Raw genomic sequence first — 24,153 nt, 5'->3', positions numbered from 1 at the left:
GCATTTGTTTAACCCTGTGAAGCTGTGTTACTTTGCCTGCCCAACACACCTGACTGGTCTAATAAAGAGCTGAACTGTCAATAGCTAGGCAGGAGAGAGGGATAGACAGGGCTGGTGGGCAGAGAGAATAAATAGAAGAAGAGAGAGAGGAAAAGGGAAGGAGGAGGAAAGGAGGAAAGAGAACACCAGGGGGCAGCCAAACAGCCACCAACAGAGTAAGAAGGAAAGAAAGAGATAGAGAATAGAGAAAGGTAAAAGCCCAGAGGCACAAGGTAGATGGGAGTTTTTTTAAAGATTTGTTTATTTATTCTGTGTATAGCATTCTTCCTGCATATGTGCCTGCCCTGCATAATATGAGAGGGCACTGGAACACATTACAGATGGCTGTGAGCCACCATGTGGTTGCTGGGAATTGATCTCAGGAACCCTGAACAACAGCCAGTGTTCTTAACCTCTGAGCCATTGCTCCAGTCCCTGTAGATGGAATAACTATGCACAACCATCTGCAACCCCAGTTCCAAGGGACCCAGCACCTGCACACAGACATACATTCAGGAAAAACACCAATGCTCATGAAATATAAATTACATAACATTTTAGCTGGGCGGTGGTGGCACAGGACTTTAAACCCAGCAGTAGGCAGGCAGAGGCAGGCAGAACTCCTTGAGTTTGAGTCCAGGCTGGTTTACAGAGTTAGATCCATGATATCTAGGGCTACACAGAGAAATCCTGTTGGGGACCTTTTTGGGGGTCTGCTGTTATTCTAGTAACTAAGGGTGAACCCACAGTGCTCTTAGGATCCACTGTCTGTCTCGAACTAGGTGTTTCCTTCCTAGTTCCATCCTTCCACCTAGGCTTCTATGCAAGAATGCAAATGATCCATGCATTGAGGCAGGATTGGGGGCATGGACCTTGATCTGAGTAAATTTACACTGGGGCTGCTGTTGGTATATAAGCCTACTCCCCTTTGAAATAAAAAGCCTTCTCCTTGCAAGAGTGACCAGCAGTGTTGTCTTTATTTAATCCTTAGATCCCCTTGCCCGAACCCATGAGAAGGTTGTAGAGCTGGCTGTTACGACAATTGGAGGTCCCAACAAGATTTAGGAAAGAATGGGAGACGCTGAAGGATCACCCGGGAAGTCTTGCCAGCATTAAGGTAAGGAACGGGTGTATTGAAGATGGATGCCGCTAGTTCTTACTCTCTTATTGGGAAACAATTGGTCCAATTGTCCAGCACCAGTATTAATTACAAGACTGCAACAGACTTTTTAAAAACTGTACATGAGGTCAGCCCTTGGTTTTTAATCTCTGGTGACCTTATTATTCTTGATGGGAAGCAGGTGAGGATAGACCTGCAAAGGACATTACACAGAGATGGGCCGAATGCCATAGCAACTGTTACTTTTTCTCTGTGCCCTCTTGTCAAAGAAGCACTTCTTAGTAATACTGTGGAAGTGAAAAATCAGGTTGAGGAAGCCAAGGCTGCCTTAGCAGAGGCTCAGAACCAAGAGTCTGTTAGGTCACTTCAAGCTTCTAATGACACTTCCTTTGTGTCCTCTCCTTCATATTCAGGGGAGGAGACTAAGGAAAGTGAAGAATTTGCAAAGGACGATAAATTAAAACATAAGCTAAAAAATGTTCCCCTGAGCCTCGTGATCCTGCTCGAAATTCTAGCGCTCTCTGTTTTCCTTCAGGCTTTCCTGAAGACCGGAAGGGCAAAGTGATGTTCCCAATCTTAGAGATAGTTGCTCCCCAAGGCCAGAATCAGAGAGAGCATTCCACTCTTAATTTCATGTATATTAAACTGCTGAAAGAGGTAGTTATGGCTTACGAGCCTCATGCCACTTTTACTCTGAGCATTTTTCAATTATTTGTGGCCTTGAATTGCACACCCAGTGATTGGCAAAAATTATGTCCAGCTGTGCTGTCCAGGGGAGATTTTTTGATTTGGAGAGGTGAATTCCAAGACCTATTTAACCAAACAGCACAGTGCAACACACCTGCCAGTGTCCCTGAAAGGAATTTAGAAATGCTTACTCGTAAGGGAGCCTATGCAGACCTAGGTCAGCAAATTCTTTACGATCCAGCTGCATATGCACAGATCTCAGTAGCTGCTGCCCTTGCTTGGAAAGCTTTACCTAACAAGGCCATAAGAGAACAACTTTCTAAGGTCCTACAGGGATAATCTGAATCCTATTCTGACGTATGGACTTGCTTCTAGAACTTTAGGGCATATATTTGTGGATACTGATAATGTCATGTCTATAGTTAGACAGCAAGCTTTAAAAAATGCCAACAAGTATTGTAAAGAGGCTTTATGGCCTCACAAGGCCAAAAGACCAACGATTACATTGGTATTTGTAGAGATATAGATGGACACCACATTATGGGACAAGTTATGGCTTCTGCTATGCAGGGAAATAAGAAGGTCAGTGAGGGAGCCAGACCTAAGACATGCTTTGTATACGGGCAAATGGGCCACTTAAAAAAAATTGTCCTGCTAAGGACTCTGTATCCCCTCATCCACTTCTTTGTTCCTGCTGTAAAAATGGATATCATTGGGACAGTAAGTGCCAGTCAAAGACTGATGTACAGAGTAACCCTCTGCCACCTCTGGGAAACTGGCTTTGGGGTCTGCTCTGGTCCCCTTCCTCCCAGGTGCAGGGAGCCTTGAATACAACTGTTTCCTGCCCTATTCAGGTCCTCCCCAAGAGGAATGCCTTTGTATCCAAGACCTTATCAGAGGTACACCAGGAAGTGAAGGACTGGACCTTTGTACCTCCAACAGAGCAGTTTTGACTCTTCAGATGGGACCCCAAGCTTTGGGTATGAGAGTCAAAGGCCTTTTACTGCCAGGCTCAATTGGATTGAATTTAGGAAGAAGTAGCGCACTGCTTGAGTGAGTCAGGGTCATTCAGGAAGTGATTGATGAAGATACTGAAGGAGAGGTCAAAATTATGGTAATAAGCTGGCAAGGGAGTCACTGTTATTCCCCAAGGAGCTAGAATTGCTCAGTTAGTTCTGTTCACTAAATTTGCAACTAATAACCCTTACTTAAGCCTGAGAGAGGAGAAGGGAGGTTTGGTTCTAAGGGACCCATTGGATGCTGGGTGTCCACTCTATAGAATCAGGACACTTGATGACCCTGATTATTGAGGGGCGGGCCTTGCAGGGGCTTTTGGACATGGTTGCAGACAGGTCTGTCATTTCCCTCAACCATTGTCCCAAGGCTTGGCCCCTGCAAGAATCAGATAGTAGCATGAAGTGTATAGGCGTGGCTAAGTAACCTAGTAAAAGTTCCCAGCTGCTAACTTGCAAGCATGATGAGGGACACTCTGGTATGTTTCAGCCCTTCATTTTGCCTCATATCTCCATCAATCTGTGGGTCTGAGATGTCCTAGAAGCCATGGGGGCCATACTGGCCATGCCTCCTGTGCAGCACATGCTTAGAGAGTGGGCTATTGCGTAGGAAAAGGAATTGGGCTGAATTTACAGGGCGATCCCCTGCCCATGTCGGATAAACCCCCTGGTGCAGAGGGCTCTTGGAGACTAGAGAGGATTGGGACATTTTTAATGGGGGCCATTGTTTCGTAGCCTCGTATACCTCCAATTCTTATCACCTAGAAAAATGATGAACCTGTTTGGGTAGAACAATGGCCCCTGTCTAAAATAAACCTGGAGGCTGCTCTTGCCCTGCTCCAGGAACAACTCAATGCCAGTCACATTGTCCCTTCTTACCTCTCCCTCAAATACCCCTGTGTTTGTTGTTAAGAAAAAAATCAGATAAATGGATACTATTACAATGCTTGAGACAGGTTAATAAGACCATGATCTCATAGGTGCCACTCAGCCAGGTATGCCAGCCCCTGTGGCCAGCCCAAAACACTGGCACTTAATTGTGACAGATTTAAAGGATGTTTTTTCTTTCAATATTCCTCTACACCCTGCTGATGGTCAGCACTTTGCTTTCAGTGTTCCATTTTTAAATTTAAGAGAGTCTCATAAGACGTATCAATGGGTGCTTTTTCCTCAAGGCATGGCTAGTAGCCCTACCATGTATCAAGTTTGTGATTCTCAAGCTATAGAGCCAGTCAGACAAAAATATCCTCAATTATATATAATTAAATATATAGATGAGTTATTATTGGCAGCTCCAAAAGAAAAGTTATTACTATCTACTCCTGGGGATCTTAAAGAGACCTTAGGTTTGGCTGGATTACCAGTAGCACCAAAGAAGGTACAAAAAGACTTTCCATCAATTGGGACATCAATTGCTTTGTAATGGGGTGTGCCCTCAAAAGATTAATCTTTGGCTGACAACCTTCAAACTTTAAATGATTTTTCAGAGGCTTCTGGGTGATATTACTGGAGCAGACCTAGTTTAATAATTACTACTGGGCAACTTAAACCTCTCCTTGTTATATTATAAGGTGATTCAGATCCCAACACTCCTCGAGTCCTTACTACTCCAGGACAGAAGTGCATCATTTGATTGAAAATGCCTTAGAAGGAGCTCAATTGGATAATATAGATTGTGTCCAGCCTTTAAAATTATTAGTGTTTTGTTCTGTTCATTCATCTACAGGAGTTTTTTGGCCAGAGAGTCCTATTCTTTGGGTTCATTCTCAGGACTCCCCATCTAAATCAGTGGTATCGTGTCACCAAGCTATAATTGAAGTCCTATTTTAAGCACAAAAGATTGCTTTGCAGACTTTTGGTAAGGAGCCAGATCAGGTTGTTACACTTTTATTCCATCAACAAATAGAGTGGCTACAAAATAATAGTAATGATTGGGCTATTTTTCTCTCTGCTACCCAGAGTGATTTTGATAATAATTACCAATCCAATAATTTGGATTCCCTTTTTAAGATACATCCTTTGATTTTCCCTAGTCTCTCAGAAAGATTATAGTCTCTCAGCCTATTTCCAAGGGTTTCCAATAGGTTTCCAAGCCTATTTTCTCAGATGGTTCTTCAAAAGGGAGACCTGTAGTTGTAACATATCCTATCATTAAGACAGCCAGAATTGCTGCATCTTCTGCCCAAATGGCCAAACTTTTAGCCTTGGCCATGGCTCTACAACTCTTCCTCAAGGAAGCACTAACCATCTATGCTGATAGTCAATAGGTAGCTCAAATTGTCCAACCCTTGGAGATGCCTGTCTATGTTGCCACTGTCTCCAGAGGACAAGAGAGTTTGTTACAGATACAGGGTCTGCTATGGCAATTAGTGAACCTGTATTTGTGGGACATCTTAGGGCTGATAACCATTTGCCAGGACTTCTCAGTGAAAGAAATCACACAGCCAACAGGTTCGCTCATATCATTGCAGTTTCACAAGAACTCACTAGAGCACAATACTTACATAAGCGCTTTCCTCTCAGAACAGGGTCCTTACGATTTCATAATGGGATAACCAAGGAACAAGTTGTTTAAATAGTTAAAAATTGCCCTCTTTGTGTGGAATTTCTTCCAGTGCCTCCCTTGGCAGTTAATCCCTGAGGACTGTTGGCCAATCACCTGTGGCAGATGGATGTAACATATGTGCCATCCTTTGGAAAATTGCTATGTGTTTATGTTTCTGTAGATACTTTTTCCAGACTAATATTTGCCTCTGCCCATTCTGGTTAAAAGGTAAAAGATGTTAAAAGCCACTGTCTGCAGCCTTTTGCTTACATGGGGGTCCCAAAACAAATTAAGACTGATAATGGCCCTGCTTATGTCAACAGATGCTTCAATCAGTTTTGCCAAGATTTTGAAATTACCCCCAAAACTGATATTCCTTACAAGCCCCAAGGACAGGCTATTGTGAAACATGCCCACCACATTTTAAAAGCCTATTTAGTTAAAGTAAAGAAGGGGGACCTTGAGAGTCACCTTGGCTCCCCTAACTCTATCACTTATTTTATCTTAAATTTTTAAATTTGTGCATGATTCTGTTAACTCCTTAGCAGACCATCATTGGTGGTCCACTGCACAGAAAATACATCTGGTTAATTGCAGAGACCTTATCTCAGGCCTTTGGAAAGGGCCAGATCCAGTTTTTGTGTTCTGGGTTCTGTTTGTGTTTTCACACAGGATGTCGAGGCCCCAATTTGGGTTCCCGAGGGTTGTGTGTACCTGGTTCCTGCTGAAATGCTTCAGCCATCTAATGACTCTTTGGGTGTTTGGATCCAGCCCCCAAGGGGGTCTCTAAGTGTTGTTTTCCAGCATAACCACAGGAACCTCCTGTTTTTCTGATCTTTCCCAATAGGATCCTGATGTGACCCCTTTGACCTGGTATTTTTGTAAGTTTTTTATACAAGGCTGTTCCACAATAAAAGTGAGGGACTGTCTCTCAGAAAGTGAACCAGGCAACTTTTGGTTCATCCAAATCTGCAGGCTTTAGCCCAATACTCGGACTTAGTGGTGGCCAAGAGGAGCCACAAATTGAGGTCCCACAGAGAGCAAGAAAGAAAGGGAATCCTGCGAGATCACTGTCAGAAGGCTGTAAGAAAGTAAGGAGTTGTGAGGGTGGATTACAAAAGGTGCTAGAAAATAGGCACCTAAACTCCTAAGAGAGTTGGATTGGAGAAAGGTACTGGATAATGGATGCCTCAACTCCAAAGAGAGTTGGGCTGTAAAGGCACTGGAAAAGGGGTGCCTCATCTCCTAAGAGATTTGGATTGTAAAAGAACTGGAAAAGGGTTACCTAAACTCCTAAAAGAGTTGGATTGGAAGAGAGATCACAGTCAATCACACAGATAATGTTTAAAGAGACAAGGTACTGGTAAGATTTCATTTTTAACTTGGGATTAAGTAATAATGCTAAGAAAATTATTAAAGAAACACAGGAAACCCTCCACTGAGGAATCACTCCCCTGTGAGCAGCACACCAGCAGCCAGCAGACCCAGCATCCCGAGACCTTGTCCACTCAAGCCCGCTGTGGGCTCCAGTCAGCCAACAATGATGTGCTGTGCACAGGCTGGCTGGAGAAAACACCTCCTGAGAAAAAGTTGGGGCACTATGCTTGGAAGAAACGCTGGTTTATCCTGCGGAGTGGTCAAATGAGTGGTGCCCCAGGTGTTCTAGAATACTATAAGAATGAACATTCCAAGAAACCCCTGCAGATCATCAACCTAAACTTCTGTACGCAGTTGGGTATACGCGTGACCTTTAGCAAAAAAGAGCTTGAAAAGAGTTTTATGTTTGATATCAAGACCAATGAGCGCACTTTCTACCTGGTGGCTGAGACAGAGGCTGACAGGAATAGGTGGGTCCAGAGCATCTGCCAGATCTGTGGCTTCAGTCAGACTAAAGAGAGCACTGATACACTGAGAAACCTTCCTTCAGTCAGTCATAGGCTCAGCTCTACACGAGCTGAATTCAGCAGCTCCAGTCAGCCCCTGCTCCAAGCAAGAAGGTCCTCAGCCTGTTCACAGTCTAGCCAGCCACGTCTAACAAGCCACACCCAGCCTGCCTCGTCTACCAGTGCACCCCAGGAGCATCAACACTTGCACCAACGCATAAGTCAAAGGAGAGAAAATGATGCAAGGAATGCCAGCTTCTCTCAGAGCACCCGGCAGGAGAGTGATACAGCTGCACAAAAACTTGCCCAGGGCAATAGACACTGTATCAACAGAGTCAGCAGTCAGGTCCATGACTTCTCTAGCCTTCCAAAGCCAAGCCAATACAGTGGTTTTGTCCCCCCTCGTAGCCTGGCTTCACACAGTCACACCAAGGGCAGTTTCACAGTGTCTGCGGCAGACAGTAAGGATGTGTACACCTTCAAGGCACCCAGAAACACCCCACGTAGGGAATTTGGAGACCTTCCCATGGACTCAGCCACAGCTCCCCCACCACTACACCCCAGGACACCACGGGGGAGCAGCCTTCAACAAAGACCACCAGACAGTTACTACAAGTACCCAACAGGAGGTGGAGGAACCACCCGCTGGCATGATAAATCTCCAAAAAACACTATCATGGTTCAATCAGACAATGCCAGCTTCTCTCAAAGCAACGTACAAGAGAGTGATACAGCTGCACAAAACCTTGCCCAGGGCAATAGACACAGTACCCACAGAGTCAGCAGTCAGGTCCATGACTTCTATAGACTTCCCAAGCCAAGCCAATACAGTGGCTTTGGCATCCCTTGTAGCCTGGCTTCACCCAGTCACACCAAGGCCGGCTTCTCAGTGTCTGCTTCAGATAGTGAGGATATGTACACCTTCAAGGAACCCAGAAACACCCCGTGTAGTGAATTTGGAGACCTCCCAGTGGACTCAGCCATAGCTCCCCCATCACTGCCCCCCAAGACACCTCGGGGGAGCAGCCCCCAACAAAGACCGCCAGACAGTGACTACAAGTACCCAACACGAGATGGAGAAACCACCTGCTGCCTTGATAAATCTCCAAAAAAGACTATCGTGGGTCTACCAAGCAACGCCAGCTCTGATGACAACTACGTGTCTATGAACCCGGGTTCTGACATCCCCATGAGCACAATGCCCCATCACATTGCCAGCCGAGGAAGCAAGATCCAGCCACCCCCTATCTATCACCGCCTCAAGCCTGTCAGAAAAGCAAAGCCAGAACCCCTTGACCTGAGAAACAACACTGAAATCAATGAGCTCCCTTTCAAGTCACCTGTCACCAAGCCTTGGTCCACGGTCAACAACACTTTCAATCCCAGCTCCTCCCAGGACTGCCATTCCATCTCCATTACTGATTCTGGAGACTGTGAGGAGAACTATGTCCCTATGCAGAACCCAATGTCTTCATCTCCTGTACCCAGTGGCACTAACAACCCAGCTCCAAAAAAGAGTACTGTTAATGTGAATTCCATAGACCCAGACTTCCAGCAACCCTCCCCAAGCCCTCAACACAAGCCATCCACATCATCGATCATATCAGATGAGAAAGGAGAATATGTCCAAATAGATGAAGAAAAGAACCAGGCCCTACAAAAGTCCATACAGGAATCATCAAAGATGCAACAGTCCTGAAGATCCTCCAAAGATGCCAAGCTATGGTAAGGATGGCCATCCCCTGACACCTCTTCTCCTTTGTGAGTTTTGTTCAAAAGACGTATGTATGTTCTGTATGTATGGTGTGGCCACACATGTGTGTATGAAGTGTGATCGTAAATGTGTGACTATTAACAAAAGAATGCCATTGTGTTGTCTTTAAATTGTGTAATTGCTGGGGAAGGAGCAACAGTTGTTAAAGTACAGGTTACTTGGGAGGGAAATTTCTGCTTTTTTTTTCCGTGGAGGGTAAAGAGCTGTGGATTCCTTCCAGACTGGTATGGTTTCATGGGGCTGGACCCCCTGAAGCAGTGGCCCAGGTGATCTGAATATTTGTTTTCCTTAAAATTTGTTCAGTTAGAAATGGTAGTGGTCACAGGCAATCACTTTTAAAAGAAAAAAAGGAGGAATATTATATAGAAATGATACTTTGTATTGGGATGGATCCTAATTTTTTATATTAGTTAGGTTTTCTAGATATATAGATATTCTTCAAACCATTCTAAGACCTAGGGAATATCTGGCATTTATATGGTTTAGGGTTTTTCTTGACAGTGAGACACAACTTCTGGCACAGCAGTTACATCTGAGAGTAAGATGGGCATCAAAGAAATAAAGTTTGCCTTTGATGTGGCAAGACTAGCCATTTTGGCAAGAAGCTGCTCTTGCCTGAATTGTTTGCCTGTTGTGTTATACACTGGACATGCAGTGCCCACAGGAAATTGACTGCTTAAACAAGATGGACAGTCATGAAAGGTTCCTGCTTCATGCAAGAGTCTGCCATATATTCTACAGGACACAGAAAAAAGGTGATGGACAATCTGCCAATGTAGCTGGAGAGTTTAGAATTTCCTGCTTTGCTGAGAAGTCTGCCAGACACATTGTGGTCAGTAGGCTAAAAATGGATGCACCTACTTTACTAAGAAACTTTGGTGACTGTCTAGGAAGCAAATGTGTCCGTCAGTTCTTGAGTTTATATATTATCTTTCTATGGTCTTTGATCGAGGTAAAGATAGTTATAGTAACGCACTAAGATAGAATGGTTGAAATCTTATAGTTATTCCTTGAGAGCTGTTTTGTTATATATAAAGAAGGGGGAGATGTTGGGACCCAGACACCACAGGGTCTCTGAGTTGTTTTCCATCATAACCACAGGTACCTCCTGTTTATCTGACCTCACCCTACTAACATCAATATCCTGTTGTGAACCCTTTCTCCTGGGGTTTTTGTAAGTTTGTATTTTAGGTTGCTCCACAATAAAGGTGAGAGTCATTCTCTCAGAAAGTGGACCACGCATCTTGTCGTTCATCCAAATCTCCAGGCTTTTACCCGATATTCAGACTTAGTGGTGGCCAAGGGCAGCCAGAGAGCAGCATGCACAAACAGACTCAGCCATCTGCTGGCATAGACGATGGTTCCACAGCAAGGGTTATCCTACTGTTATCCTAACATGTCACAGATTTTCAGTTTAAAATAAACCCAGGAACCAGAGTCCTCTGGGAATACATCATGCCTAAAAACTAATCAAAATGCCTTTCTTTAGTCAACATGACTCCTATAAAGAATTAAGTATGTGTTTGCTCATGTCAGGTCATTTTAAGTGAAAAGGGAAATTATTTTTATATTATATGTACATGCTTAACTGTCCTCTCTCTTCCCACGTGTATATAAGGAAATGCTCATACATATGATTAAATAATGATCAAATTTTTTGAAGCAACTATTTCAGAACAGAAAGTGCATATGTGTATGTGTACATGGACATATACATGTAATGCAAATTTGACTTGTAATGAACACATATATTTCAAGAGGTAGCTTTAAAGCAGCTTTAACCAGCTGCTTTACTACAGAGTAGAACAGATGAGATAAAAGAAAAGAAAGGGAAAGAGTCAGATAAAACTCTAAAAAACTGAAACACAGCAAATTCAGACACCAGCTTGCTCGTTTAAGACAACAAACTGAACGTTTTGGCATAGTCTACATTTGTGGTTGTCATTTCCTTCCCCCCACCCCACCGACAAATAGCTTCTAGATCCATTAGCCATTTAGACTATTCCTGACCTCCAAATATTCTGTATATACATATTTAGCAAGGAGCAAAAGCCTGATGTCATTCAGACAGCACTACAGTCAGCATACAGTTTTAGAAAGAATACTGTGTATGTCATAAAGATTCGACTTTAAAAACAAACAAACTAAACAAATAGTTTTAAAACATTATGAAAACCCATCAAAAGAAGATTCAGGGTGAGTTCGGAACCTGATGAAGTGCACACTTCAAAGAATATTAAGGTAACACTCTGCCAAACACTCCCAACAAAAGGACTGCACAGGATTGTTCTTCTTCTAATAGATAATTTGTGCCTGCCCTTGCCATCTCCTTTAAAACTATACACAAAAGTCCTGCTAAAAGTCAACATTTTAGTTGATCATAAAACAGAATGTCACAATGTAAACCAAACAGATTCTTGATATCAACATCATGTTACCAATGTTTGTTAATTTCTCAATCCAACAGTTGGTCACAGAGGTCAAGTATTATCAAGACTCCCTTGTCAGGTTTTCACCCGTCTGACATATCCATCCTTCAAGTTGAAACTGCAAGTTTCAACAGTTTGCAAGAGACAGAAGCCAGAGGACCTTTAAGACACTGAAGAAATAGGATTGTGGGGCGAACCCATCTGGGTAAGAACTTTATCCAGCCACTGGAGAGGGCCATGCAGATGTATCTCAATCCAGCAGGGGGTGCTAGTAACATCCTGCCTGTGGTACTTGGCTCCCCAACCCTAGGAAAAAGAAAGCACACTGGTGTCATTTAACTCTCTATCTCCTTGAGTAACTCTACCAAGTAAAAAGATCATATGATCAGTTCACATAATTATGTTTGGACTCATGGCTATATCCCATAAAAAACAAACATACCTCAAAAGCATGGGTAATTTTTGGGTATGGACATTGGCCACAAAAAGTCTATCCAAGGACCCCAGGAGCACCTATTTAGTTTTGTGTAGTGGCCCATGTCTTTAATCCCAGCATTTGGGAAGCAGGGGCAGGCAGATCTCTGTGAGTTCCAGGCCAGTCAGTGGTACAGAATGAGACCTTTTTTCAAATAAATAAATAAAAATTATTAGTCTTGGGTAATTACAAATTTAAAATACATTCAGTAGTTGTGTGAATAAAGATATTTTAGCCAGGAGGTGGTGGTGAACGGCTTTAATCCCAGCACTCCGGAAGCAGAGGCAGGGGGATCTTTGTGGGTTCAAGACCAGTGTGGTCTACAAAAGCTAGTTCCAGGACAGCCTCCAAGCCACAGAGAAACCCTGTCTCGAAAAAAAAGATATATTAAATATTTATTTCCCACTACATTAATGTTATGTTAACACTTTACTTACTTACTTATACTTTTAAGACATACTCTTAATGGGTAGCCCTGGCTGGCCTAAACTCCCTATGTAGACCAAACTGGCCTCAAACTCAGAGCTTACCTGTCTGATTTCTGAGCACTGGAATAAAAGGCATGTATTATCAAACTGGCTTTATTTATTTTTTAATAGTTTATTTAAAAAATTGTGCAAATATGTACGTGTTTGAGTATGGATTTCCCTATGAATGTGTGGTATCTGTGGATTTCAGAAGATGTTGGATCCTGGAGGTAGAGTTACAGGCTATCGTGATCCACTTCAGCTGGATGCTGGGACTGAACCCAGGACCACTGTAAGAGTCCTACACCTTTAACTGAACAATCCCTTGCCCCTTTATCTGTGTGTCCATGCCTGGAGAGTACAGGGGTCTACACTGGCTGTCTTCTTCAATCACACTCCACTGTATTTTCTGAGATGAGTTCTCTTGCTGCACCTGGGCTTTTGTCAATCAGGCTAGACTGGCGGCCAGCAAGCCTAAGGGATCCTATCTGTCTCCCATGCTGGGACTACACACAGCACTGCACCAGCTTTTTGTTGTTGTTGCATGAATGTGTGTTTATGTACACCACAGTGTGCATGTGGAGCTCAGAGAACAAATCTGTGAAGTTGGTTCTTCTCTCACCTTTTACACATGTTGTGTAGCAATATCTTCAAAGATAAAACCTTCTGTCTTATAGGGAAGCTCCAGAATTGCTGAATGTTTTAAGGGGAGGTGAAACACTCCACCCTCTAGGCAAAGTCCTTAAAACTCAGGAAGCAGACATCGTAAAACCTTTACTGAAACTGACAAGATTCACTAGGCTGTCCCTCCCCAGGCTGAGATGAGCCGTAAGGACTGCTGAGACACACAGACTGACTAGGCTGCCTGCTTCTGGAATAAGACATGCTCCAGCCTGGACTCCATTAAACCCTTAGCTTGACCCAGATTAAACTGCATGATGACTGGGAGGCAGGGGGAGATAAAGGTGCCTGTCACCAAGCCTGGAGACCTGAGTTCCATCTCTGGGACCTGCGAGGTGGGAGGAGAGGACTATATTCTATCTTCCAATGACGACCTCTGGGACAATGGTGCTCTTGCTGGGCACTGATAGGAATATATACCAGGAAGGCACAGATATACATATTGTAAATAGCAGGGGTGAGGCAGGGGTCAGGCCTGAATGAGATGGGCGGGTACTGCTCACCTTCACGAAACTCATTCGAATAGTGCACATTTTGGTGAGTTCATACACGGTCTCAAAACCATGGTTCACAGACTGTGCCAGTATCTGAGCAAACTCTTGGTTGTTGAAAATTTTCACGCTACACCCACTGGGGATCTTGCAGACAGTGGTGGGATGAAACCCATGATGGTAGTTGCAGTTCCGACTCTGCACAAATATGCTTTTGTCACTCAGGCATTCGACATACACTTCTCCTCCAACATAGTACAGGTGGACACCTGTGACAGGACAGACCATATCGTTCATATGCTGAAAGGCACCCAGGCAGAGTCAAGTTTGGCCACTCACATAGCCATTCTGACAGACATCTAGCTAATTATGTTATGCTTGTGATAACCAGTGTGTTCAGGAACAAACAAGTCTCTCAAAAATAATAATGGTTGACATTTTCATTTTAGTATTTAATGTCCTGCTTAACCAGAGTTGAAAGTATATGGACACTCTAAAAATAGAGCAATATAAAACCTGTAGTTTCCTGGGGTATCCTGTGTGCTTAAAGTCTTCTGCATTTATGCCAAGGCTAAATTGTTCAGAAAACTTCAGAGAGAGAGAGAAGGGATGGTCAATAAACACAGAGGAGTGAAACCCGGGTTGAAGAATTACTGCTGGAAGCAGTAAGACATGAGGTCTAGTTAAAACAGACACTTTTTAAATAGAAAAAAAACATACTGTGTGAAAAAGGAGCTCACCGAAATAAGTACAAAAAACAATAATTGAAAACGTCTTATAACTTAGGATGCTGAAAGACCAGGCAGCATCCCCCCTTCTCAGGGAGAAGCAGGGAGTGTCCTGGACCCCCTCCTATTAAAGCTGGACCAAGGAGAGAACCAATTCTGCAAATTTGTCCTCTGACCACTATGTGCCCCGTTATACACACAGAAAATAAACAAAAGCAAATCTTCAAAAAGGAAGATGGACCCTCTGGCCAAGACTCACGAGGGAGTAAGAAGAGGCTAGCAAACAGGCAGGTAGTATGACTTTGAGCTAAGAAGGTGCTTAGTTGGAATGGCTTAATAGAAAATGCTAGTGAGACTATCTGAGGAAACACAATGTGGCATTTCTACAGACACACAGGGCTAAGACCCCAGTATCAGCTCTACCCACTGTGGCAGAAATCCATTTTGTTTAGTGGTATACAGAGATATATTTAAGAACAAAAATATAGAGAAAACATTTTTTTTGGGTTTTTCAAGACAGGGTTTCTCTGTGCATCTTTGGAGCCTATCCTGACACTACCTCTGGAGAGCAGGCTAGCCTCGAACTCACAGAGATCTGCCTGCCTCTACCTCCCGAGTGCTGGGATAAAAGCCATGCGCCACCAATACCCAGTGAGAAAACTTTTTAAGAAGAAAAAAAAACCCTTTTCCCTGATATCAAAAATGATGTCTTTTCATTTTAGAAAATTAAGACAATATATGAAATATAAAGATGTGGAAAATATTGGCATTCCTTCAGCAACAGAGGAAAATGCTTGTTAATTAACAGTCTGCAATTGTGTGTCCGGTTTTGCAATCATTAAAGCCTGTGTTGCAAACTCTCACATTTCTGTATGACTTGCTGCTGTAACTGTTTAACCAGGCTCCTTCAGCAGACCAGTATTGACACTAATTATCTACTATTGCAGTCATAACAAATGTCACTGGACGGTTTTTACTAATATCTATAAGAGACATTCCTGGAAGTTAAGCAGCTGGATCAAAGGATTTGAATCACTTTGCCAAATGACTTTTCAGAATGCTTGTGTTACATCAGCACTGTGAGTGCAATGATCAGCTGACCCACACCAGCACTGACACTGAGCTTACACAAAAGCAAAGTGTTCACACCTGCAAAGGGAATTGCTTTAATTTGAACATGGGGGCTGGGCATACCCTTGGTTTAGTGGCCATTTGGGAATCTCCTGCGAACAGCAGCATCTGAACATTTTGCATTTGCCACAATAATGATGGGGTCACTTCTAGAGGAAGAAAAGTTGAACGTTTGCAGGAGGGGTAAAGGGACATGCACCTTTTCCGATATGTTGCCTGGTGTTTTCTATTGTGGAGTTCCGGTTAATGTTGGAAAGCAGCCCAAGGCAGAAGCCGTTCTTGTTGTTGGAAGGATCAGTGTAACCATCCACCAACACGCTTGTGGAGGAGGCCTGGAACGTATCACCCACGCGGTTGTTGAGCTCATAGTACACAATAGAGCACCAGTGCTTTGGTTCCTCATAAACAACAGCTTGAACATCTGCAAGAAGGAAAGAACTTTACTCACAGTTACTCCTGGAGCACCCCAACCAGAAACCCCATTGTAAAACTGGCTTAGCACGGTGGAACGAAGACAGGGAGGGGCAACTACGAGGATCACATAGGTCATTTCTGTGAAATCCTATGTACTTCTTACTAAGGGCGGCATTCTCCTTTCATTGGGGAACTGGCAGAGATCCAATATACCAGCTCAGCAAGCCCGGCAATAGCACTTGCTGAATACAAATGACTTATAACTTGCTCATTAACATACAGAAATAATTGAAGTCACTCCTGCTGGCACACTACCTACAAGTATTACAGTGACCAATGAGAAAGCAAGTGGCACAGGAACAGGAGGTGCCCGGAGATGTGCCAATGGGCTGGTGAAGAAAGGAACTGCTTTTGGCAAAGCCTTGGCAGACCTCTGCTTTCTCGAAGCCCTGAAAACGAACTTCTTCCTATCATGAAGAAGCTGCTTGGCTTCACAAGAGCTAGTGATGGCTGAAGCTCCAGTTTTGCTATAGCTCAGGAAGAAAACGTGCCAGCTGGCCATTCCTCCTGAATAAAATATATCTCTCTCATCCAGACGCCAGGCTAACCTCCTTCTATTTGCTTCAAGTCATGCCAAGCGGGTGTGTTTGTCTCTCCCTTCCCAGAATGGGCCAACAATAGAAACTACACAGGTTTACCAAGAGGATGCAGCTTTTTAGGCCCAATCTCTTAAGGCTGATGAATCTCCAAACAGATAATGCTTCTAAATGCTTTCAACCAAAAGGCTGGGAAAAGAGCCCTTTCTGCGTCAAAACCTCTTATGCATGCCTTTTGAGAGTCCAGGCACACAAACCACACCATTGCCAAATTGATCATTACTCTAATGAGTCTCATGGGGCTTCAGTGTACAAATATAAGAAATGGAAAGAAAATCCACCAGGACTGGGAGATGGAGAAGGATAAGGAGAAAGAGGAGGAAGAGGAGGAGGAGGAGGAGGAGGAGGAGGAGGAGGAGAAGGAGAAGGAGAAGGAGAAGGAGAAGGAGAAGGAGAAAGACTTCCACATCCTTTTGTTTGATTGCTTGTGGTTTTTCGAGACACAGTTTCTTTGTAGCTTTGTATACCAGGCAGGCCTCTAACTCACAGCGTTCAGCCTGCCTGTGCTTCCGAATGCTGCCGTGTTCTTAACATAACCAGCCAGTTATTTGTTTTATATAAGTAGTTTAGCTGAAAAATATACTATTTCCCTTGTTTCTTTCTAGGCAATGCTTCCCTGTCTGCTGCTCTTCAAGGAGCAAAGCTTTAGTAATCCACAAGTGCCAAACCCCAGAGAAGGCTGTGCCATCTGTCACATAGGCCTTCTATCAGCTTTCAGCATTGTTAAAATTGCTATTCATTTGGCTTGCATGTGGACACATTTTTCCTATAAAAGGCCAGGAAGATCTTGTGAGACATATGGTCTTTATCACAACTATTCCACTCTGCCTTTGTAACCACAACAACAGATAAAAAATCCTAGCCATAGATAAAATGTAACAAATGGGCAATAGTGTGTTCTAATAAAGCTTTATTTACAAAAACAGAAAGTGGGCTGATCTGTGTGCCGGCTGTAGCTTGCTGACCCATGTTCTGGGAATCCACCACAGGTAACAACAGGAGAATAGTCAAAGTTTTTTCCTCTGAAAATACTACGTGATTTTTAAATGGCTCCAACTGGGAACATTTTTTAAGCTATTTTAAAGGAAAAAACTTAAAAATAAGTCTCTATTTGGGGGTAACAGAGATAATCTCATCATGACCATTACAGGCCCAACACAGGGTATCTTGCTCCCCAAATAAAAAATCCAAAAGTGGCATAGGGGCTATTCTGAAGACGTGAAAACATATGAGCATATAAATAACAGATGTATTTGTTACGTAAAACAGGACTCAGTCATTTCCTCCGACTATCTCAGTAAACACAGAGATTTCTAACAACCTCCTGTGTATATAGGTATGTGAAACAGCCGTACAAACCCATATTTATTGGTAACAAATCATAGACAGATGCATTTTAAACAGTTATTTGATATATGTGCATATATGTATATAAATGCATATATGATAATATATATCACTTACTCATTTATTGAAGGTGAAAGCAAATTAGCATGCTAAGGACACAGACATGCTTGTTTATTTTTCCATAATTAATAAATCGTGGCTGATTATTCAACACTGGTCAACATAGAGCATCTCAGATTGTCTTTAGAGGTGACTGACAGTTCAGTTTTCTAACCACCAGTGCTGGAAACTCTCTTCACCTAACTATGTAACACAAAATGGCAGAGCACTGCTTACGGCCGTTTCAGAGACCAGTGGGAATCTAAGACCTCCATATTCAATTCTGAGATCTCATATTGGACTGTGACAGAGTTTAAGTAAAAAGATGGGCTCTAGAGAATTCTTTACATTAGGCTTAAAACAACAAAACGTTTTTTCCATGTTTCGAAAACACCTACCTTTTTAAGGTCTAAATGAGTAAGGGTAACATTAGGACAGGACATACAGACAACACTCTGACAACTCATTTTACCTCCTCTGTTGATCTCGGAGGGCAGTGCAGGTGCCATCATATTCGTGTCCATTGGTTGAGAGCCATCCTGGGCCATGGCGTCTTGAGAAGGCTGGTAAGCAGTTGTTGGTATATCAGCTACAAAGTTTGAAAGAAAAAAAATTACATGCTTCAGGCACAGACTCTCCTCTGCACTGAGAGCTTTTGCGTATGATTAGGCCTGCTCAAGTGTACACAGATGCATGTGTGTGCACATGTATGCAGGGGTCAGAGGATAGCTTTAGGTAAACATTTTCCTTTTCCTTATAGTTGGGAACGGAGGAAGCAATAAAGCATGTATCACGTTTTAATTTCTGAAGGTACAACATGGATGCTGAAGTAAAATTTAATGTAAAGCACCTTAAGTGGCTCTATAAACATCCTGTCCCATCATTTTCCCTCCCAAAAATATCCATGCATTTCATGATGGTCTTTTATTTATCGTGTCCCTCTTGATGTCGACTGGCAAGAGCTCTGGCACTAATATTTGAGATGCTTGTTTACTAACCTGTAATCTGAAAAGTGTAATCCTCTAATTAGTCACTATTACACCATCAGTTATGACTAAAACAGGAAAATAACTGGTTTTCTTCTTTGCTAAGTTAAACAAACAGGAAAATAACTGGTTTTTGTCTTTGCTAAGTTAAACAAGCAATGTTCTCCATCACTTCTGTTGCATTTCCTTGCTGTTAAAAGCAAATTAACATATTTTTTGGAATTACATCACTGGCAAAATGAATCTAATTAAATGGGTCGGGCGGATACCCCAGTAATTAGCTCTTCTGCCGCTGCATTGATAACAAGGGTTCTTCAATGTTGGAAAAGCTCGCCAAAGCCGCTTCTCAGAGCAGCAGTGTGTGTAATATGACATATTCCCCTTTCTTTTTATGGAGAGCAGAGACTGGAACAATTGTGCCACTCAAAGAAGGATGCAGCTGCTTCAAAACTTAACAGGACTCAAACAAGCCATCCTCTTCTCCAGCTGTATGTACAACTCCCCTCCCTACATTGATATTCTCCAAGGACTGGTTCACCAGGATGTGCTCAGGGTTCCACCCACCACGCCCGCATCCCCCGCAGGCCACCCCTATCCACCTCCCCAAGGCAGGCAGCGTCCCTGAATGCCCCCTCCTACCTGGCATCTGGAAAGGGCTGCCTGGGCCTGAGCTGGTGCGGGAGTGAGGGTAGGTGCTGCTGCTGCTGCTGCTGCTGCCTGGGGAGTTGGGGGAGCTGCTGATGGACGAGTGGGGAAACGGGTGGGTGCTGGGCTGCCTGAAGGAATCTGGAAACGTGGCGTTCGGTGGCATGTGAGGCTCATTCTGTCCCAAGTTACAGAACTGTGCCAGAAGCAGCCTTCTGCTGAGGGTTGTACTCACTGTACCTCGGAACCAGCACGGGAGGAAGCACTGGAAACAGAAAGAAAACAGAGACAAATGAAAAAGGTTTAGTTTATATCCTCTCTTTCTTAAAACAGGCAGTGGACACAAAAGCCTTTGCAAATTATTCCCTAGTCTTTACTTTTACATGACGTATATATTCCACAAAAATACAAAAGGCCTTTGGAGAGCAACCTATTATTGGATGGTTGAGCTGGAAATTTGCAGTCTACCCCTGGGGTCTGAAGTTCCTGTGAGAGAAAAGTCACCTGGCCATCCCAGGAGCAGGGAGGGAAGCCACCCAAATCTGACACCATCCATACTTGGGGACCCTCAGAAATCATCAGCTAGGTGAACCAATCCATCAACAAAACCATCCTGAATGACACACTCTGGTAACTGGAGCCAATGGGAAGAAAGGCTGATAATTATCAAGTCATGAAGTAAAGTAAACCTTCCTCTTTATAAAGTGATTGTTACAGACACTTGTTACAATGAGCGAAAGCTGAGTATATAGAGTTCCTGTGCTCTTTTGTACACGCATAAATGAATACAAACAAAACTTCCCCAAGGTATTTTGGAATTACACCCCACAAGAGAAAGGTGGTATTAATAGCTCTGATCTCTAGAGCCTTCACGGGGCACACACAGTCCACACCACTCACCAGGGCTCTCCACGCGCTTATAGTGATAGGGGTTGATGCACACCTCCTTCTGCTTGGAACTGAAAGGAAACTCACAGCAATCCAAAGGCTTCAGTTCATGGTGGCTCTGGAGGTCTGGCCAGCGCCACACTCGGCAATAAATGACATGAGGCAATCCCTTCCGGTGGGACACCTGCAGCCTGCCATCCAGGGAGCAGGGAATGGTGACACAGTTACTTGGCTGTCCCGGGCAGCTCAGGGCCTTCTCCAACTCTTCCATGGCCCCTTTCTTTTTCTTTAATTTTTTCACCAAAGCGTCCACAGCTTTCTCTGCCCATTTTTCTTCTTTGTCACACTGTTTCCAACCTAGAAGTCTCTTCACAGCTGGACTTGTGAAGGAAAACAAGGTGGTCACATTCATAGTGACTGGTCTAATTCTTCAGGCTCCTTACAGGGTGAAGTGGTGATGTCTCGAAAGGGGAGAGGCCAGAAGAGAGTTCAACTTATTTAAATCGGTTCTCTTTAGTTTCTCCGTAGTTCTGAAAAGTAGAGAACGGCTCTTCCTCCTATTCCAAGAAGGGACCCAAAGTTAACACCTGAAAAAGAAAGGATAGGAAACTGGCTTGAAAATCACCTCTAGACATACCACGATTAACTGATAAATGCCAGATACTAAGCACTTTGATGTTCCCTGGATAATACTGCTCAGCTTCACACTTGGGTGTCTTTATTAGCCATATGCAACCCCAGGCTAAGCTCGTGAGAACGTGTATTCTATGATGCCAGAAGCTGAAATGTGTTCTCCTAAAACATACATTAAAGCTCCAGTGCCCATTGCAACACACTGTACTTGGGCTTGGAGCGGCTAAGGAACTCACCAGGGTTAAATCAGATTATAAGGGTGGGGCCTGAAAGCAACAGGATTGTCGGTCTTACAAGAGGAAGAGAACAGACTGCTCAGAGCAGCACCATGCCCTGGACAAAGGTCATGTCAGTGTTTGGGGCACAGCTATCACTCAGGCAATTTGCATATTACCACCACAAGCCTATTTGCAAGTGACAAGGTTCAACAGACACCAAGCAGAAAACTGCAAAAAAAAAAAAAAAATGAAACAACAACGATTCCAACCTAAAATCTTGTGGGAGACTGACCATTAACTGACAGATACAAGAGTAAAGTGTAAATGTGTGACCCAGTTTATATAGAAACCAGCATGTAAATGAGTAAAGTCATTTGGAATATACCATATTTGTGGCAAAGGAGCTAGCTGAGTGCCTAGAGTGACTGCCTGTACAGGCCTGAGTACTATACTCAGTCCGCACTAAGATCGAGAAGCCACCCAGAGTCTCCACACTCTCCCAGGGGTGATACCAGAATTCCCCACAGCACTTTCTAGCCATAGTTGGAAGATGATTAAATAGCAGCACCCACGTGAGGTTCCAGAGACCCTGGCCGCAAATCCCAAAGGATGGCTGGCATTTTCTAAACCAGAGAGCACCCTGGGATCCCAGACCTAAAACTTAGTCTCAGGCCTGACTTTCTCCCCTCCCTGTGCTTTGCCAAAAGCGAGTCTGATCTAGGGACTAGCGACTCCTCAAATACTAAAGGCAGCGCCATTTACTTGTCATGGCTCTGAGCTCAACGCAGAGGCTGGGCCTCTGTTTCTGACCCAAAGCGAGAGGCTGGCATGCAGAGGGCGGGCAGCCAGAGCCAGCGAGCCAGAGAGTTCCCTCGAGCCAGCAAGCTCCGTGGTGCACGTCAGGGTTGCGGAGCAGACTCCAATTCACTCCGGCTCCCAGACACTGCGGGCCCACTGTCCCCTCCCCAAAGGGACATTCCACTGCCCCAGACCCCCAGTGTCTATTGCTTTCCCGCAGGGAACCGGGCGGTGCCTTATCCACTCCCTGAGAGCGCAGCATCTGTACCCGGCTCCGGAGCACGCCAGTCGATGCGCGCCTGCAGCCCCTTTAGTGGCAACGTTCTCCATTCTCCACAAAGAAGGGAGGGCCTGGTAGAGCCATGAGACACCTTTCCCAAAGTGCCACCCGAGTCGACAGGGAGTCGGGCACCCTGGAGCACTTGAGTTTGGATCCCCAGGAACAGCCACTTGGAGCCCCGGCTCGCAAGTCCAGCCGGTCCCCTCCTAGAGAAACGTGGCGGGGTAGGGGTGGGGGACAGACGCCCCAGGGTCTAGAAATAGGCTCTGAGGCATCCTCCCGCCTGGACCACAAGGCGGACCCCCAGGACAGGTGCAGGGCGGGTGAGCAAAAGGGATCGTGGACGCCACTTACCTGGAGTTCGAGGAATTCCAGTAGATAGGCTCTAAAACTGTTGGGCTGGAGATGGCAGTTCTGGAGAAAACCATCCAAAGTCCCCAACAGGACTTCCACGCGGAGTCCCTCCTGGACCCGGCAACAGCCCTGGCCAAGCTGCTCCCAGTTCTGCGCACTTCGTGACGAGTGCAGAATCTATGCCCTTGGGGGATGCCTTCCAGTCTCTGATCGAGGGCTTCCTGGCCTGATTCAGGCACCAAGTGATCAGGCCGGCAGGACCCAAGTTAGGATGGACTCCGGGGCAGCGCCAATCTTCGCAGCCGTCCCGCAGTGCCCACCTGCCTGGCGCCAATCCCAACCCTGCTCCCCATTTCCTGTCCGTTCTCCCTGCAGCTCCCCTTCTCCACTTCCTGCCACCCCCAGAACAGAGCTTTCCAAGCTCCACCTACTATATCCGGGTGGACTTTCCTTTGGTAACTTGCAGAACGTTCTAATAAATAGAAAAGCTCTGGGGTTTGCTTTAGAAAGAATTTGGGGGCTGGAACACAGGATTCTGTCCAGATCTGTTGCTGTTTCACAAAACACTTACTCTAGTAACTGCAACCTCACTGTACACCACACAAGAGGGAGAGCATCCCAATCATGCCACGCAAATGCCAACTAGCTAAAAAACGTATGGTGCTGTGCATTAGCCAATGCAACCAAAAATAGGGTGACAGTGTCCTTCACCAGGACAAGTCACTTCTAAAACCATCAACACACATCACAGATGGCAAAGAATCAAGACCAGTTAAATGGAATTCCATCAAATGGAAAGATAAGCCTTCTACTGCTGGGGAACACCTATATCCATCTCCCTGTGTTTGCCCTTCAGCAGTACTTTCAGGTCCTTTCCAGTTAGTAAATCTAGTATCAAGTATTTACATGACTTCTGGTAGCGGTGGTAAATCACAAAATCAGCAGTCTCATGCACAGGTATGCCAAGTGCACAAATGGCTCGGAGTAGAAAACAATGAAATTGGAGACAACTGAATACCAGAAGCTCAACCTAATAGCAGCATGGAAAATGTTCATTGTTGGGCACACAGACACAGGCAGGGTGTCACTTGTGTGCATACATGCACACAGACACATACCTTCCAAAGCCACTTTCACCTCCTCAATTCTTTGTCCTTCTCCTAAAGGACATTAGAATCAATTAGCTGATGATTTTGGATCTTAGAGTGGGAACAGCATCCAGAGAGTAAAGGACAGGGACAATGCATGACAGCTTGCTCAACAAAGCATCACCCATCATCAACCTTAACAGTGTTATTATAAGTAAGAAAGACTGTTTTAACCCCTGAATGTCTCCATCAGTCATCACCATGTTTTCCCATTTTTGCTGACT

At 44.4% G+C, this 24,153-nt stretch overlaps 1 protein-coding gene across 1 annotated transcript; it reads right to left on the bottom strand.

Annotated features, from left to right (window-relative positions):
* Nucleotides 1-11,652: 11,652 nt before the first annotated feature.
* Nucleotides 11,653-20,913, bottom strand: LOC113838851 (mothers against decapentaplegic homolog 1-like). The gene is given in 7 exon segments (XM_027434358.2): nt 11,653-11,796; nt 13,617-13,873; nt 15,663-15,884; nt 18,452-18,568; nt 19,605-19,821; nt 19,823-19,875; nt 20,511-20,913. Coding segments are annotated over 7 exon segments (1,410 nt in total). The 5' UTR covers nt 20,911-20,913.
* Nucleotides 20,914-24,153: the final 3,240 nt, after the last annotated feature.

This window comes from Cricetulus griseus, unplaced genomic scaffold, assembly GCF_003668045.3.
Source record: "Cricetulus griseus strain 17A/GY unplaced genomic scaffold, alternate assembly CriGri-PICRH-1.0 unplaced_scaffold_1, whole genome shotgun sequence".
NCBI classification, from domain to species: domain Eukaryota; kingdom Metazoa; phylum Chordata; class Mammalia; order Rodentia; family Cricetidae; genus Cricetulus; species Cricetulus griseus.
Note: the sequence above shows the minus strand (reverse complement) of the source record. Positions and strands in the feature narration are given on the sequence as shown.